Source organism: Hirundo rustica, chromosome 11, assembly GCF_015227805.2.
Source record: "Hirundo rustica isolate bHirRus1 chromosome 11, bHirRus1.pri.v3, whole genome shotgun sequence".
NCBI lineage: Eukaryota > Metazoa > Chordata > Aves > Passeriformes > Hirundinidae > Hirundo > Hirundo rustica.
In genome coordinates, this window is record NC_053460.1 from 4,049,663 (window position 1) to 4,064,359 (window position 14,697).

The following is a 14,697-nucleotide window of genomic DNA, read 5'->3' on the forward strand; positions in this document are numbered from 1 at the left end:
TTTCCCACTACATCAATGGAATGTCTGGTTCTGCACACAGAAGAAAAAAAAATTGGGCAGACCAAAAGTAAAAGAGCCTTGTTTTGTTTATGGTTATAGAAAACACAAGTTCTAAGGAGATCTGAAGGTGTCTGAGGGGAAAAAATATAATGACCAAACTGAGACAAAGAAATGGTCAAAGTCTGGAGGTGGCTACGAAATGAGATGCAAGAGCAAATAAATAAATAAGAATTTAAAAGCCAGTTCAGCCTGAGCACAATGACAGAAAAACTAATAGTAACTGGATACCAGTGAAACTAATAGGAAGGAGAATATGCACACACAGCTGGACCTGTTATGGTCAGCTTATAAGTAGGTTTTAATAAAAATTACTACCAGATATAAAACCAGAACAAGAAATAAGAGAAAATTCTGTACCCTCAGTATGGTCTTCTCTTCATTCTTGCCATCAGTAAATGTAAAATATAATTAACACTGCCATATGTAGAAGTAATAAATACATAAAAGCCCATATTTACACAACCTATATTTAATTACGAGGGAGATGCTAGCAATGAAACATAACAGTAGGTCCTTGTTTGAATTGAAAAAGAAAGAAGGATTGTATTATTGCACTTCAGAAAAGAATTAAGGAGCTCCTTGGCTTGTTGAGGACTACAAAAACAATCACTGCCGTGGGCCTGGTTTACATATTTGCTCTATTAATTTACACAGCCCTGGTAAGCCTCGCATTGCCATGCAACTGCTAAATTACACTGCTCTTGGTAATGGGCACAAAAAGATGCAAGAGCATGCAAAGTGTATTCAAACAGACAATTAAAATTATCAATTCTGTTGACAGCTGAAATGGAGGAGCTGTGCTGAGGTTTAATGGTGCTGCATGAAGGACACCATGTTTGTGGGTGATTGAATTAACCAGGATCACGCATCCTCAGTCTGCCTCTGTCCAACACTGCCCATTAGGCCAATTTAGTGTCTGCTTATTAAAAAAATTTAATTCCAGATATTGTTCCCAGGCATTTCTGAGCCTCTTCCTGCTCTTCCCTCCTCCTCTCACTAATGATGGCATCTTAATTATTGTGCGCATTTTGCGCCACCGCAAATGGCTGGGTCAGCACAGAGCAGTGACGTCAGTTTGGTTGAACCAACCCATCCTTGGGGTGATCCTCTCCAAATCAGCAGATCTCACCAGACACATTATAGCCTCAAAGTTCTGTAGCAGAAAAAAGTATTCAACAAAGGTTGTTTTTATTCAATTTAACACTAGTTCATCCATATTGCTTCTTTTAATAGGTCTTCAAATCTGAAAGCTGTAATATTCTAAGAATTTCAACTTTTAGCCATGTAGGAATACAGTGTTTGACAACTCCAAAATAAGAACTCCAGAGAAAACTAAATTTCCCAAAGCAAGAAGTTTCAAATCTCTTTACTAAGCTGAACAACAATCTCACATCTCTGACTAGTATTACTACTCATGATCTAAAGTTCCTGTGAAAAAGAGGCTCAGACTAAGCAACATTTCAAAATGCTGAGACTAAAAATATTATCCTAGAGGTTTATTTTAGTACCTCCAAAGGCTGAATGACTTAAGTTTAAGACAGTTATTTCAACAGACTTTGGCAACTAATTCTGACATTTCGTTGTGAGAAGTTAGTGCTATTTTAAAGTGAATGTGCACAGATTACACCTTCATCTGAAGTGAAAACACATCACTAAGTAGCAGTGATATCTGGAGAGAACTGAGATGGGAAGCATGTGCTTTTGGTGAGTAATATTGGTTTACATTTCTTGTTTCCACCAAGCTACGGGATGTATCCCATTATAGGATCCAGATATTGTACATAGGAGCCAAGCACCACTGCCCAGTGCTGGACACCCAGAAGAACTTTTGGTTGAGCACAGCAGCCAAGCACAACAAAGAAATCATTAGCAACAAATATCACATGTAAAAATGCAGGAGTTTTTGAAAGTTATGAAAATGTCAGCACTTAAATCCTTTTTTAAACCTTTAAAGACATCGACCACGGGATAAGGCACCACTTTTGATTAACAGTGCTGAAATCCTGAAGTCCCAGAACAGAATGAACCATTTGAAACCCTGAAGTATTGGAATGAACCAGAAGTGAAAAACTGTTAAATCTCCTTCAGTTTAATGCTTTAGGTATATTGTGCCAGGTTGGGTTTTATAATGTGGCACCTGCTCAAAGGAAATATACTGAATATTCCAGTTGTGTGACACTCTGCTATCACTGATGATCCCAAACTTCTTCCAGCCTCTGAATTTCATGTAAAGACTTGTATCAGCTGTGAATGCTTTCAAAATGCAAACTTATAAATCTGAGTTGCAGAGATAATTTACTAGAGATGTTGATGGGCAGGGCCTGATTTCCAAGCTCATAGGTAAGATTATTAAAAAAAAAAAAAATCAGAGTAAGTTTTATTTTTAAGAAGTGGCTGATTCTAGGTTTTCACAATATTCACATAGCCCTAAATTATTATATATTGTATTTTGCCATTTCTAGTACATGAAACAGAGTAAAGTCTGTAGAGACATAGGATTAATGCAGGGAAACTCAGACTGAATCATGGCAATATCCAAAATTTTAGGTAGAAAACAAAAAGAGCTTTCTGATAAATTGCAGGAATTAAATTAATACATAAACAATTCTGATTTTTGCACAATAGTAATATATGAAAACTACATACGGTTCAGAACCAGCTGGTCCTCTGTGAATTCAAATGGCTTTTCTATATAAAAAACCTTCTGCTGGAATCCAGGGACACATCCTAAATCTTCTGCACATGCAAGCAGCAGAACCTGAGGGAAAAGGAAAAAAAAAAAACAGAAATAGACTTTTAACATCCACGCCTTCATTCATCATGTTGGCTTCTGGGAACCATAGCGGGTTTAGGCTCAGTGCTCATAAAACAAAACATTGGGGTCCATATTCATAAAAAAAAATATCCATCACATCACACTTCCCCTTCAAATCTTGCTAAACAATTTTTTATGTAAGGTTTTTGCTTTTATATATATGGGTTGGCATTGAAATTACAAAATAGTAGTTTTCAAGGTGAATTCCAGTTCAGAATATCAATAAAGAATGTTACTGGTCCATAAAAACATAGGATGTAATTTTGCTCCTAAAAATCACATTTATTTAGGCCTAGATAAATACAGATAAATAAAGCTGGACCTAAATATATGCTGAAATTAAACACATGCAAGTTGATTTGAGTAACTGATAAATTAAGAGCTGCAAATCTGTCTCAAGGTTGATCATCAAGTTGCAGAAGAAATTCTGTATTCAAGGGTAAAGTCCCACATACAGAAGTTTCATTTATAAAAGAAATTCTTCAGTGACAAGTATAAACTCTTTATTTTCTTTCCCTCTAAGCCACAGTTTGTCCATTTGCCCTATAATCAAAAGCTTGCTTACACCAAGGGAGGACTGAAAAAGAAATGTGTGCCTCATAGTGGAGGTGGATCTGAAGGTTCCAGTTGAATACAGTTTGTGCCACTGTTAGGACATGGTCACCCAAGTTCCATGTCACCACAAGAGCATCAAAGGAAAAAGCTTAAAAGCAAAATAAAATAGCTTGATAGGCACCATTCTAATCTCAGACTCTCAAGCACTTTATTCCTGAATAGAGAAAACAACCTGAAGGGCCATTTTTCTTGGCAGCTGTTAAATGAGAGCATGGAGGTAAGAACAGTCAGGGAAGAAGCAGCAAGCAAGAAGAAATTACTAAAAAGCTTAAAGGGTTAAAGAGAGAGGCAAAAGGAGGCAAGGTTAAGAGTAGAAACACCAAATTATATTTTCCAACCCATATAGGTGTAAGTGCATTTTCAGGAGCCCTTTCTGCTTTAGAACATCTAAAGGTGTTTTACAGAACCTGACTTTCAGGTGGTGCACTGACCACTGTGATCTCAAAATTGTTATGGGCAATCTGCTGCTTGTCAGGCAGCCCAAGCACAACCAGCTAGAGAGGGCACGTGTGACAACCAAGAGGGAAACAAACACGGGTTCTGAATGACATTTGCTCCTAAATTCAAGTGCCCCTGCACAACAGGTCTATTTACTCAAGACATCCTCAACACACAATTACAGTTTTGCAAACGAAGTTCTTCAGGGGTAAAGTGAAGACAATTTCCCCCCAGTACCACACCAGTGGAGGCTGAAGGCTCTTTTCTCCTTCACCAGCCCAGGTGACAACAGCACTCTCACTTCTCCCAGCGTACCAGCAGCATCCCTCCGTCCCACCTCCACTCCTCTATCATCCAAGTCTGCTGATCCTGATCCTAAAGAGATGTCCTGCAATATTTTAACATTGCACATTTCCTTATTCCCCACCACTCACAGTCCATTTGCTAAATCACAGCGATACGTGATCTGCTCTCTCCCCTCTTGCATTTCCCACTCATTTAAAGTCTTGTGTGATCCCATTTCCAAAATCCAAAGGCAGCCATGCCCCACCTGGTCTGCATTAGTTGTTCTTTTGGGAACCAGCTGCTGGGTCATTTGTTTCATGTCACTGACAGTTGCTATAAAAGCTTGGCCAGAAGTGCCCGCAGACTGCGAGAAACAGCCAGAGTATCTCATGGCAATTAATCTGGCGGAAGGCAAACGCAACAGATGGACACATTGCCTTCCATCCTGACCTGCTCCACGTTGGTGCTTTGGAAGGATTAACCAAGAAAGAAGGGAACTATTTAAATACACCAAGAAAAGTGCAATACACTCGACTATTATTGGTTTCAGTATCTTCACACTATTCTTGTCATTCTTAAAAAGATTTAAAACCACAGCTCCCAATCCTTCATTCTCTAAACGATGTTGATATATTGATTTTTTTTTTTTTTTGGAGATTTGAGGATTGAGAATTGGATGTGTCCCCTTCAGTCTTCCAGCAGCAGACATCTGCAAATGTGAACTGAGGTATTCAGAGCCTGCCCCAAAAATTGTGCACACGTCTTGATTGCTGATTGTTATAAAACCTGCCTTATATGCATTTCAATGGGTATATTGCACAGGAAGAAAGGCACACATGCATCTTCTGCACACTTCTTCTGCGTGCACAGGTGCAGGTTTAAAGTACCTGTCTTTCTGACTCAGTGTTCCTGGATGAATGTGCATAAAAATGCAATCACAGCGGGAGAAAACCTCTTCCCATCTCAAGATGCAAGCAAAGTTATATAATGAGTCCCCACCAGAAAAACAGTGCAAGCCATATATCCTGAAATTTATCAACAAACAGCTCTTCCCCTAAAGGATTAACACAGCAAGTGAGAGGCAAATCATGTTCTGATCTATCAGCTACTCAAGCCTTAAAACTGGAACTCTTGTCTTACAGAGCTATAAATAAAAAGCCTCTTTGGACATCATCTATGGCAGTACTTAGGGAAGGGAATATGTCTACTTTATCAGATTTGTGACAGCCTAAGTTGACTTTGAAATCTGGGCAATCTAAATGGGTCACGAGTTAACTTCTGTAAGCCTGGTACAGAAGCCTCACATAATAGAGATGCAGCAAATAGAAAATGACCTTTACTCCCTTTGAAATAATTACAAGACTCAAGCTTGGCCTTGCTGTGAAATGGAACATTTTATTCCACTTGTGCAATTCCAGGCACTTTCTTCTTTTCAACATGTCAGACAAAATGTTAAATCTGTCGTCACATGGACAGTTCTTAATTAATTGTCTTTTAAAAGGAAAATTATTCTTTATTTTTCTCATGAAGAAACTTCATGAGAACAAAATGTCTATCTCATTAAAATAATTTCTTTTGAGGTTCTTCACTGTGGGGACAGTAGTTATTTTCAAAAATATCTTGAAAATACCAACCAGTCAGATATATGCTTAAGGCCAAGAGACTTGTTCAAAGCAGAATATATTCTGTATTTAAACACCATGTAGATTTCATATTTTTGGATGTAATAAAAGGGTTTATGGGCTGATAGTTGCCTAAAGAAAGGCTTCATCTAAATACACTGTAAATAATATTTAAATGTCTTATGTAGAACTCCAAATATACAAATATTGTTCACACAACAAGTCAGGAGCTGGCAAAAGGATCCTTCACCTGCTACCAAGAAAAAAGCCAAATTCTTGAACAAAAATGACAGTTATGCAGCAAGCTTTTTGGTAATCAAAATCTAGAAGCTAAAAGTCTGAAAAGCAAAGCAGAGTCATGACTATGCAGACCTACAGATCCTGTGTTTACCAACAACCAAAATCAAAGTTTTTCATAATCTCCTGCTTTTCAGAAATGTGCAGAGCAAAGACACAGTTTTCATATTCTGACAATTTTTCTTTCAGAATTTATTGCCAGTTAGTGTAAGGAAATGTCATAGTTCAGGTAACTCCTGTGCTAGTTTGGTCACAGTGCTAGAACTGTACTCCTGGTGAGATATCAAGCCTAAGAAACACCTTTTTTTTAGTTAATAAACCAGCACACACATGCTGGTGACCTTTACTGACCTCAACATTTTCACTGAAAGCTGCTTACATAGAATATGGTTGGAAAGCAAAAAAGGAGAGCAATTTAATTCTGTACTGCAGAGGAAATGAATAAACTCCCTGATGCTAAAATACATTTGGGTGTCACGACACCTCAAAAAAACAGGGTCCTTCTACCTCCTCTTCTGGTGACTGAAAGTCATCTCAAGAGGTCTTTCTAAAGATTTCAGAATTTTTGTGTTCTTTTCAGCTTGCACACTTTCAGTTTGGCCACATGCTCGCTCCGCAAATGAATTTTCTCACCTTTTGCTGTGTACACCCTCATATCTTCATTAGCCCTACCTTTAGGAGATCACCTAGCACAGAAACACAAGCTGCAAAATATTAATTGCATTTCACACACATTCTTGTGGTGTGAAATTCATCCTTGTGTAAGGCTTTATTTAATTAGAAATGTAAATGGTGCAGACACCTGTGAAAGCCATCTGCCCAGACAGGGATTCTGCACAGAGTAAACAAATCTCATTTCAGAGGAAAATATTCTGTAGGGCCACATTTTACCTTTGAGATCAGGAGAGTAATCTGAAATGAAAATAAATCAACACTGAAGACAAAAAGGAGGAGCTAAAATTGAAATCACGCTTGTTTTTACTAAGAGAAATCATTTCAAGATTTCAAAAATTATGAGTCAGTTCCTGAGATATGAAGTTGTTTTGTTTGAAGTTTCTGGTAGGGTTTAGGGTTTTTTTTTTTATCTTTTAAAGTATGATTTTGGGGTTTCTTTTTTATTTGACTCATTTACTTGGAAGTGGGTATCGAAAATTTATGCTTCTGAGCTTTTCTGTGGAAACATGAGAAACAGAAATCTGCTTTTTGCATATGAAAACTTCAGATTTTCATAAGAAATACGGTGATCCTTGGGGCTGAGAACGGAGAGAAAAAAGTAATCAGAATAATGAGAACTGTCAACACTGAATTAAATTGCTCATGACAAAATATTTTTATCATGCAGATTGGGATTTTTGAATCTAAAAACCTTTTCCATGTTCAGGTGCTGGAACACCAGACCCACAAAAAGGGATAGGGAGGAGGCCATCAGAGAAGGAAACAAGCGATAAACAGCACACAGTCACAGGGAGATGATGAAATTTGAAGTCTTCTCTCTAGATTTAAATGAGGGAGTTATTCAAATGAAATTAACAGAGGGATACTTAAAATAAAGAGAGTGCTGCTCTAAGTAAGGTTTTGATTCTGCATTACACAGGCTCCAGTTAGAGTGTCAGCAGGTCCTAAGGCAATTATTTCATCAAATCACACACACAGACTGGACATGAAGTTCGCTGTGCCTTCTGTATTTTTTAATATCAACTGGAGCAAAAAATAACCCACAAAAGCCTGAATAAATTATCCTCTGACTGACATAACTAACAAAGGTATTTCAACTGTACATAAAGGTATGTTGAATTATATATCTCTGCATGTGACTAAATTGATTAAACGCATAGTTCTTTTGAATTATTTTATTTTTAGAATGCTTTGATTTGGGGTAGTTTCGCGCAATGTTTCCATTTCGGGAGGAAGTTTTCACTGTTTCAGGCTTTAACTGCTCTTTTATCAGGAAAGAAGTTTAAAAAAGGACTGTTCCCAATCTCTACGACTCTACCTCTATATCTGATAGAGAATTCCAGTCATTTTTGTAAGAAATGCTATTAAAATTTGGCACTAAGATTCCTCAAAGATGATAAATATCCTTTTAAAGGGCCTACCTATCCATTTACTGCACAGCTCTGTCCTAAAAGGGAAAGTCACACTCGGAGTACTGAAGAGCGGGCTATGAAAATGCAAATTAGAACAACTTTATTGGCTTAAATGAATTCAGTTCTCCTGTCACTGAAGCTGTGTGACGGCGGTAGGCATCCATTAACTGGAAACAAAATGTGACAAACTCTTTTGTGAGACTATCTACCACAGGAACTTCCTTTTTATGAGCACTTCCCTTACATACCTATGTTTATTATATGAATTTTATTGCATATTCAGTAAAAGGTGTGCATCTTTCTTGGCAACGGCAATCTCGTTAAGTTATTCAGGGAGCGATTTGCCAGCGGTAGTGTCAGAACAGGTACTTTCAAGCAGCCACTCGCCTTCTGAAATTGAGGAGCTCTGCAAGAGGCACCTTCATTTTCTCCAGAAATGATTTATTCATTTATTATTGCTCCCAGGGTCCTTTCAGAGATCAAAGTGACCACGGAGCCCAAATTGTTCGGGGTGAGGAAGGTTAATATGGGCAGTGCCTGCAAAGTACAGGAGCACTTCCATCCTCATTTCCAGGCAGAGTCGGGACAATCCTCTACCCCCAGTCCCATCTGCTCCCTGAGCCCAGTCACCACAAAGTTCTGTGAGAATCCCTGTGCCCACAGGATGATGTAGCTGGAAAAACAGGCCCTGGTGTGAGAACTCCACAGTCTGCACCCCAACCTGGGGCAGCTGCCATGAAACTGCAACCTAAAATAAGCTTTTTAATTAATTCTTACTGACATATTTTCCATGTCCCAGAACTTGAGCTAGCTTAGATATCCCGTGAGTTCGGAACTCCAGAGAAGCCCTGGCTACATTCCAAACCCATCTAGACATGTTCTGTGTCACCTGAACCAGGTAACCTATCTTGACTGGAAGGTTGATTTGGATGATCTCCAGAAGTCCCTTCCAACCCCAACAATCCTGTGATTCTGTGAAACTCTTACACAGGAACCACCTCAAGCAGGCCCAGTTCTCTTCATCCTGATCAGAAATAATTCCAACATTTCATAATTCCTGGCTCTTATTCTGATGGTCATTTCATATCATCCAGAATAAATTTGTTCACGGTCAATTTCTAGCCATTTATTCCTGTACAAGTCTTGTCTCTTAACTAAATTAACCTCTGTCCCCTCTAAATCTTCAATTTATTCAGCTGTACAAACCAAACTCCTTCCATCTTCTATTTGGATAACATCCCTGTGATCATCTCAGTAACATTTCTTTGTGCCTGCTTAAGCTCCACCCGTACAAAATATATAAAGAAATCCAGATAAATGTTCTCCAGGGTCTGGATATTTCCTTAAGCCCAAAATATGCTGCCTAATGCTTCCTAAAATTCTCTTTGAAGTCTTGTCATGCTGGTGGCTCACAATCATTCTAAAATTAACCAGCACACAAAGACCTGAGAAATTTGACTTTGGTGGAGGCATGACCGCCATTATCTACGACAACGTTAAGCAGCTCCTGCAAACAGAGCCAGGATTAATCTGTATGAGATAGAAACACAGACGCAAGCCTTCATGCGTGGTTAAATCGATGCCCTTTCTGGCCAGATGGTTTACATGGGAACCAGTTCTGCCCACGGTCAGCAGAGACCTTCCAGCCCAGAACCCGACCCCAGCCTTCCCTCTCTGTACAGATTCCTAGCTGAGGTTCAGGATCTGCCCATGGATCCAGCAGAGCTCCCAGCTGAGAGTGATTTGTACCCTCATGGCTCAGAGTGCAGGATCAGCTTCCCCTTCCAGCTTTGCAGACACATCTGAACACTGTTCAGATTTTTGTAATCCGGGGAATGGCTCTCATCCCGCTTCATTAAGTGTTCTGGTGATTAATAACAGAGACCAAAACCTGTTACTTGTGCACAAAGTAAGTAATATTTTAAATTACTCAGGTATTTAACAAGTAAATAACTACCCATCATGATTAATAGCACCATTTAACACACTAGACTGGAGCAAAAGGACGGGTTGGGCTCCAAGGTTATTTTTTGTTTATTTTTAGGCATTATGAAAGAAGTAATCATGTTTTGCTGAAACCCATACACCACCGGAATGAGATTACAACTGGTTAGCCTATTTAGAGAAGCTGCATAATAAATTCATTTTACAGGGTACAGAATAATGCAAATGAGCCATTCAATAACACTCCTGTACCAGGGAAAGAGGCATAAAGAAGAAACATTGAAAGTCAGAGTTCTGGGCTGGTTGTGCTGCAAGGTGTGGAATTGCTGAAACCTAAACTGCCTTACAACAATAACCTTTTTGAAGACCTGCTCATACCAAACATTTTAGTTATTTATTGCCTCATGAAATAAACAGGTTGATCCTCTTTTCAGCAGTAATGACTTCATGAAGCATTTAGATGAATGAAAATATGGATCTCTGGTTTTCTCAAAAAGGAAATAAATTTAAAATTGTTTAAACTTATTTTAAACCCTTCACATGGAGTTGCATGGGGCAAAGTCATTAATCCACATAGGAAAACACTGATGTGGCAAAAGCTGTTAGAGAAAAAATTAAAATCCTATTTCTTAGAGCAGATAGTGGTTTTTGGATAGGAGGGCTGGAAACTCTAAGGAACATGATACACATTTAATTTCCCAGCAGTGTGATAGTTATCAAAAAGAAAAAACAACCTTTAACCTATTATTTTCTTCATATTCCACCACGGAATACGACAAACACAACAATGCAGCACAAACTGAACTCACTGTAACACTGAACATCTGTCTTCGGCACTGCTAAGCTAAAACTGAAAATGAGCTTGCTGAAAACAATCTTTGAAAGTATAACTTGGATTTAAAAACAAATGCATTCCTATCACCATTACAAAAACAGAAACCAACCCCCAGAACTCATAAAAGTATACGGACAAGTGAAAATAGCTGGTTTTCTACTTCAAAAAAAGATTTGTTGAATGTTTTCTGACCTTCTCCTAAACACTTACAAATGCAAGATTTTTTAAAAATTAATACTTTCAAGTAAAATCCCTTGATTCCAGCAAGGTTATTGGAGAAAAAAAAACAAGTCTAACATCTAAAGACTCGTAATAAAATTTCTATGAGGAGCCCAACACAAACCTCTGTACCAGTTTTGACAAGATTTTTATTTGACATCAACAGGAGGAGAACAATCTATTATGTAAAACAAGCTATAGAGAACTTTTCCATGAAGGTCTCTGCATATCACATGGTTACTTTTGCTTTACAGCAAATACTACAGAGCAATAGTAGTATGACAGTATTGAAATAAATGGTTGTGAAGATTGGCTTCTTATGGGTTTCTATTTAAAAACCAAGCTCCGAGGTGAACTCCTAGTAAGGACAGGGCTGTAAATCACCTTAATCTTTTTTAGTGGGTCAACACATTCTCTGTCTTTTCACCTGTTCCTCATTTTTACAAAAATCCTATGAGCTGAGCTTAGAAATCTTCTTCAGTGCTGGTTTTTGAGTGATTTCTCTTCTTTTTCCTAAAGAGCAGTAACTGTACCTCAGCAGCAGTACAGTAGTAACCATACATGGATTTAATTCATTTTGACCAAAGTTTGTGCATCACTGCTCATTTTATAAAAGTCCAGACCTTATGTATTTACCTACAGCAAATAGTAATTCTCAAGCTCATGAAGTCATCTAGAAATAAATATAGAAGTTTAAAAAAAAAAAAAAAAAAGTCTTTTTAGTTATGTCAGCTGCTCATTGAGGAGTACTTATAATGAATTGCAAAAACACAGTCAAAAATTAAAAAGAACTTGTACTAAACTCTTCTGAGTGAAAACAACATCCAGGGGAAAAACAGCAAGTAGTTCAATATTTTTGAGCTTGTCACAATCTAGCAAAATATCTAAAACTTACAGACTCCCTTGTGTTAACAGTGACATTACATCAAGAATGACCTTTCCAAAGAAATAAAACCCATTAATGCTAGGAACAGATAACTACTAAAGATCAACACTTAGTAGCCAAAGCAGAGGGGGGGAAAACATCAGTCTGGTAAGTTAATTAGAACATAAATAATGTGAAACCAAGACTCTGGTCCATAACCCTCTCTCTTATAATTGCTTGCAATTTAAAAGCTGAATGAAATCTTTTATGCAAAAGAGTCAACTCTTGACCTCACATGTATTAGGTAGTCAAAGAAAACCCTGACACATTGAGAATGAGATCTCAGGAGCGTTGGAGAAAGCCTCAGTACCACCCTGCTAAATACTTATTTCTTATTTCTTTACAGAACTTTTTTTCAGCTATCAAGGAACGGTGTTTCTGGGAAACATTGGATGTTAATTGCTAAAAACCTCAAGGGGATTTTTTTTTTGGTTTTTGTAGAAACAATAATCATAGAAAATTATCTGTACCCAGGAGAACAAATGGTTTCCTTAGGTGGAGGAACAGCTGCCAGTCCTGAGGTACAAGTACAGACATTGTATCCCACAAACTCCACCGTGGAGCCTCTACAATAAACTATAATTTGCTTTTGGAATCCCGTGTTTAAATCAAGTCCAGCTCCTGCAGTGGTCAGGAAGCCACTGCAGCATCCCCACTAAACCTTGAGGATGGCACTTGCAGTACATTTAATTGCTCTATAATTATCTGTATTGACCAAACAAATCAGCTGTTCCACGTGACATTCAACAGGCAGCCGACACAAACAACAAACAATAAACACATGAAAAGCTGTGAAAAATGTAAATCTCTGCCCTGGATCCTGCTTTAATAATAACAGTACTGAGAATTCCTACAGCAGGATATGTGACATTTGATTGTGCCATGTCCCACTATCACTACATAGAACTGAGGTTAATGTAATACTTTGCAAGTTTATAAAATTAGATTGTTTGGCTCATTTTGACAAAGTAAAACTATTTGGGCTGTACATTAAAATAAAATTTAAAAAAATTAAGAAAAAAATCAAGTATCCAGTAATTTGAAGGCCCTTTCCTTGTATATAGCAATTTAAATTTACTGGAACACTTCAATCTTTTTTTTTTTTGATATGTGCTTCAGCCTGAAAGTGATTGGGGTTCTGTGCTTGCACAGTATAAAGCACTTTAAAATTATTCATCTGCTTCAATTTTTATAGGTACTTTTATTTGAAAATGATTGGGGTGCTGATCATGCTCAGCACTGAACAATTTAAAATTATTTAAATGCCTTTTTTAAATCAATGCCTAATGTTTGGGCCTGAATTCTAGGAGGCTGTAGCACATTATCAGGCAGTTTAAATTATACAAGAATATTCTGATTTGCACAATCTTTCATCTCCTAAATAAGAATCAGTTTGCAAGGGTGAAATCCTAAAGCATTACACTTCAAAATAAACCAGCATTATGCAAAACCAGAAACCTAATTTTTCTTTTTTAAATATTTTAAGAGACCCTTTTTCCATAATCAAATTCCCATGCCTTCCTACATCTTATGAAGCAGGAGCATTTCTGAAGCAACATATATTGCTACTTCCCTAAACTGATATAAACAATTTCAAAGGAGGAGAACAAAGTTTTTATGAAGTCTGAGTCCCTGAAAAAATGAGAAGGGTTTATTCCCACAGCATTTGTCTTATCATGCATTTTATCAATCAAGTATTCAAGTCCTCTACTTGAATATGCAGTTCAAGAACTTCTACTGAAAGTTTATGTTAAATATTAAGTACGTCAAAATTCAGGTTAAATCCTGATTTAACAGTACTGATGCACAAAAATCTGTTGGGTTTTGAGTTTTAATTGATAACATATCATTCTCAATAATAAAGAACATACTTTGCTTTTAAGCGTTTTTCTATAGAAGGAGAGGAAATTGGGGTGTGAGATTTGCAAACGGCTCTGGAGATGTACGAATGGAGAGCTGAGAGCGGTGCCAGGTCAAAATTCTAGTGAATCCTCCACTTTTTTTGTGCCTGGTATCCTTTGTCAATGCTCTGCCAAGGTGCTTAATTCACTACAAAAATCCAGTCCCAGTATTTCATACTTCCCACCAAGATACTCAACAAACACGGATGTGGAATACACCTCCAGTTCAAAATGGGAAATCCTGGAAAGAAAAACTTTCTGACTAACTTCTTCCAAAGTCTTATCTCCATATTTCACCTTTCGCTTTTCAACGCAAATGACGTAGAAGAAACAGGATCATTTCTCACCAAGAAAAACAATCCCGTGTTCCTCTGCACGTTTGAAAAGATAGGAGCTCGCCCTCAAAGGTATTGGCATGCTTTACTAATCACAGGCTTTTAATTCTGCCTCTCCAATTTCAATTAGTGAGTAAACACTGACATCCTCAACTGCTCTATGCAGCGCTCCCCTTTATCCAGTTAATCACATTCACTGCAGCTATTCCCCAGGCTGAGGTTTCAGAGCTCTCAGATTCTGTAAAGCCTCAGTATTACATCTTTTGATTCAGAAACAAAAAAACTGACACATCTTATCATTCAAAAACACGTGTCCTGG

General features: G+C 37.7%; 1 protein-coding gene across 5 annotated transcripts in view; it reads right to left on the reverse strand.

Moving 5' to 3' along the window:
• The window catches only part of CDH13 (cadherin 13), a 451,300-nt gene that overhangs the window by 359,843 nt on the left and 76,760 nt on the right, over positions 1-14,697 (reverse strand). For all 5 annotated transcript variants that reach the window (XR_005702749.2, XM_040075801.2, XM_040075800.2 and 2 more), the window contains exon 2: positions 2,707-2,818. Coding sequence is in view for 3 of the 5 variants with exons in the window: in XM_040075800.2 (XP_039931734.1) it covers positions 2,707-2,818 (112 nt within the window). In the remaining 2 variants the exon portion in view is untranslated. The remainder of the gene's footprint in view (positions 1-2,706; positions 2,819-14,697) is intronic.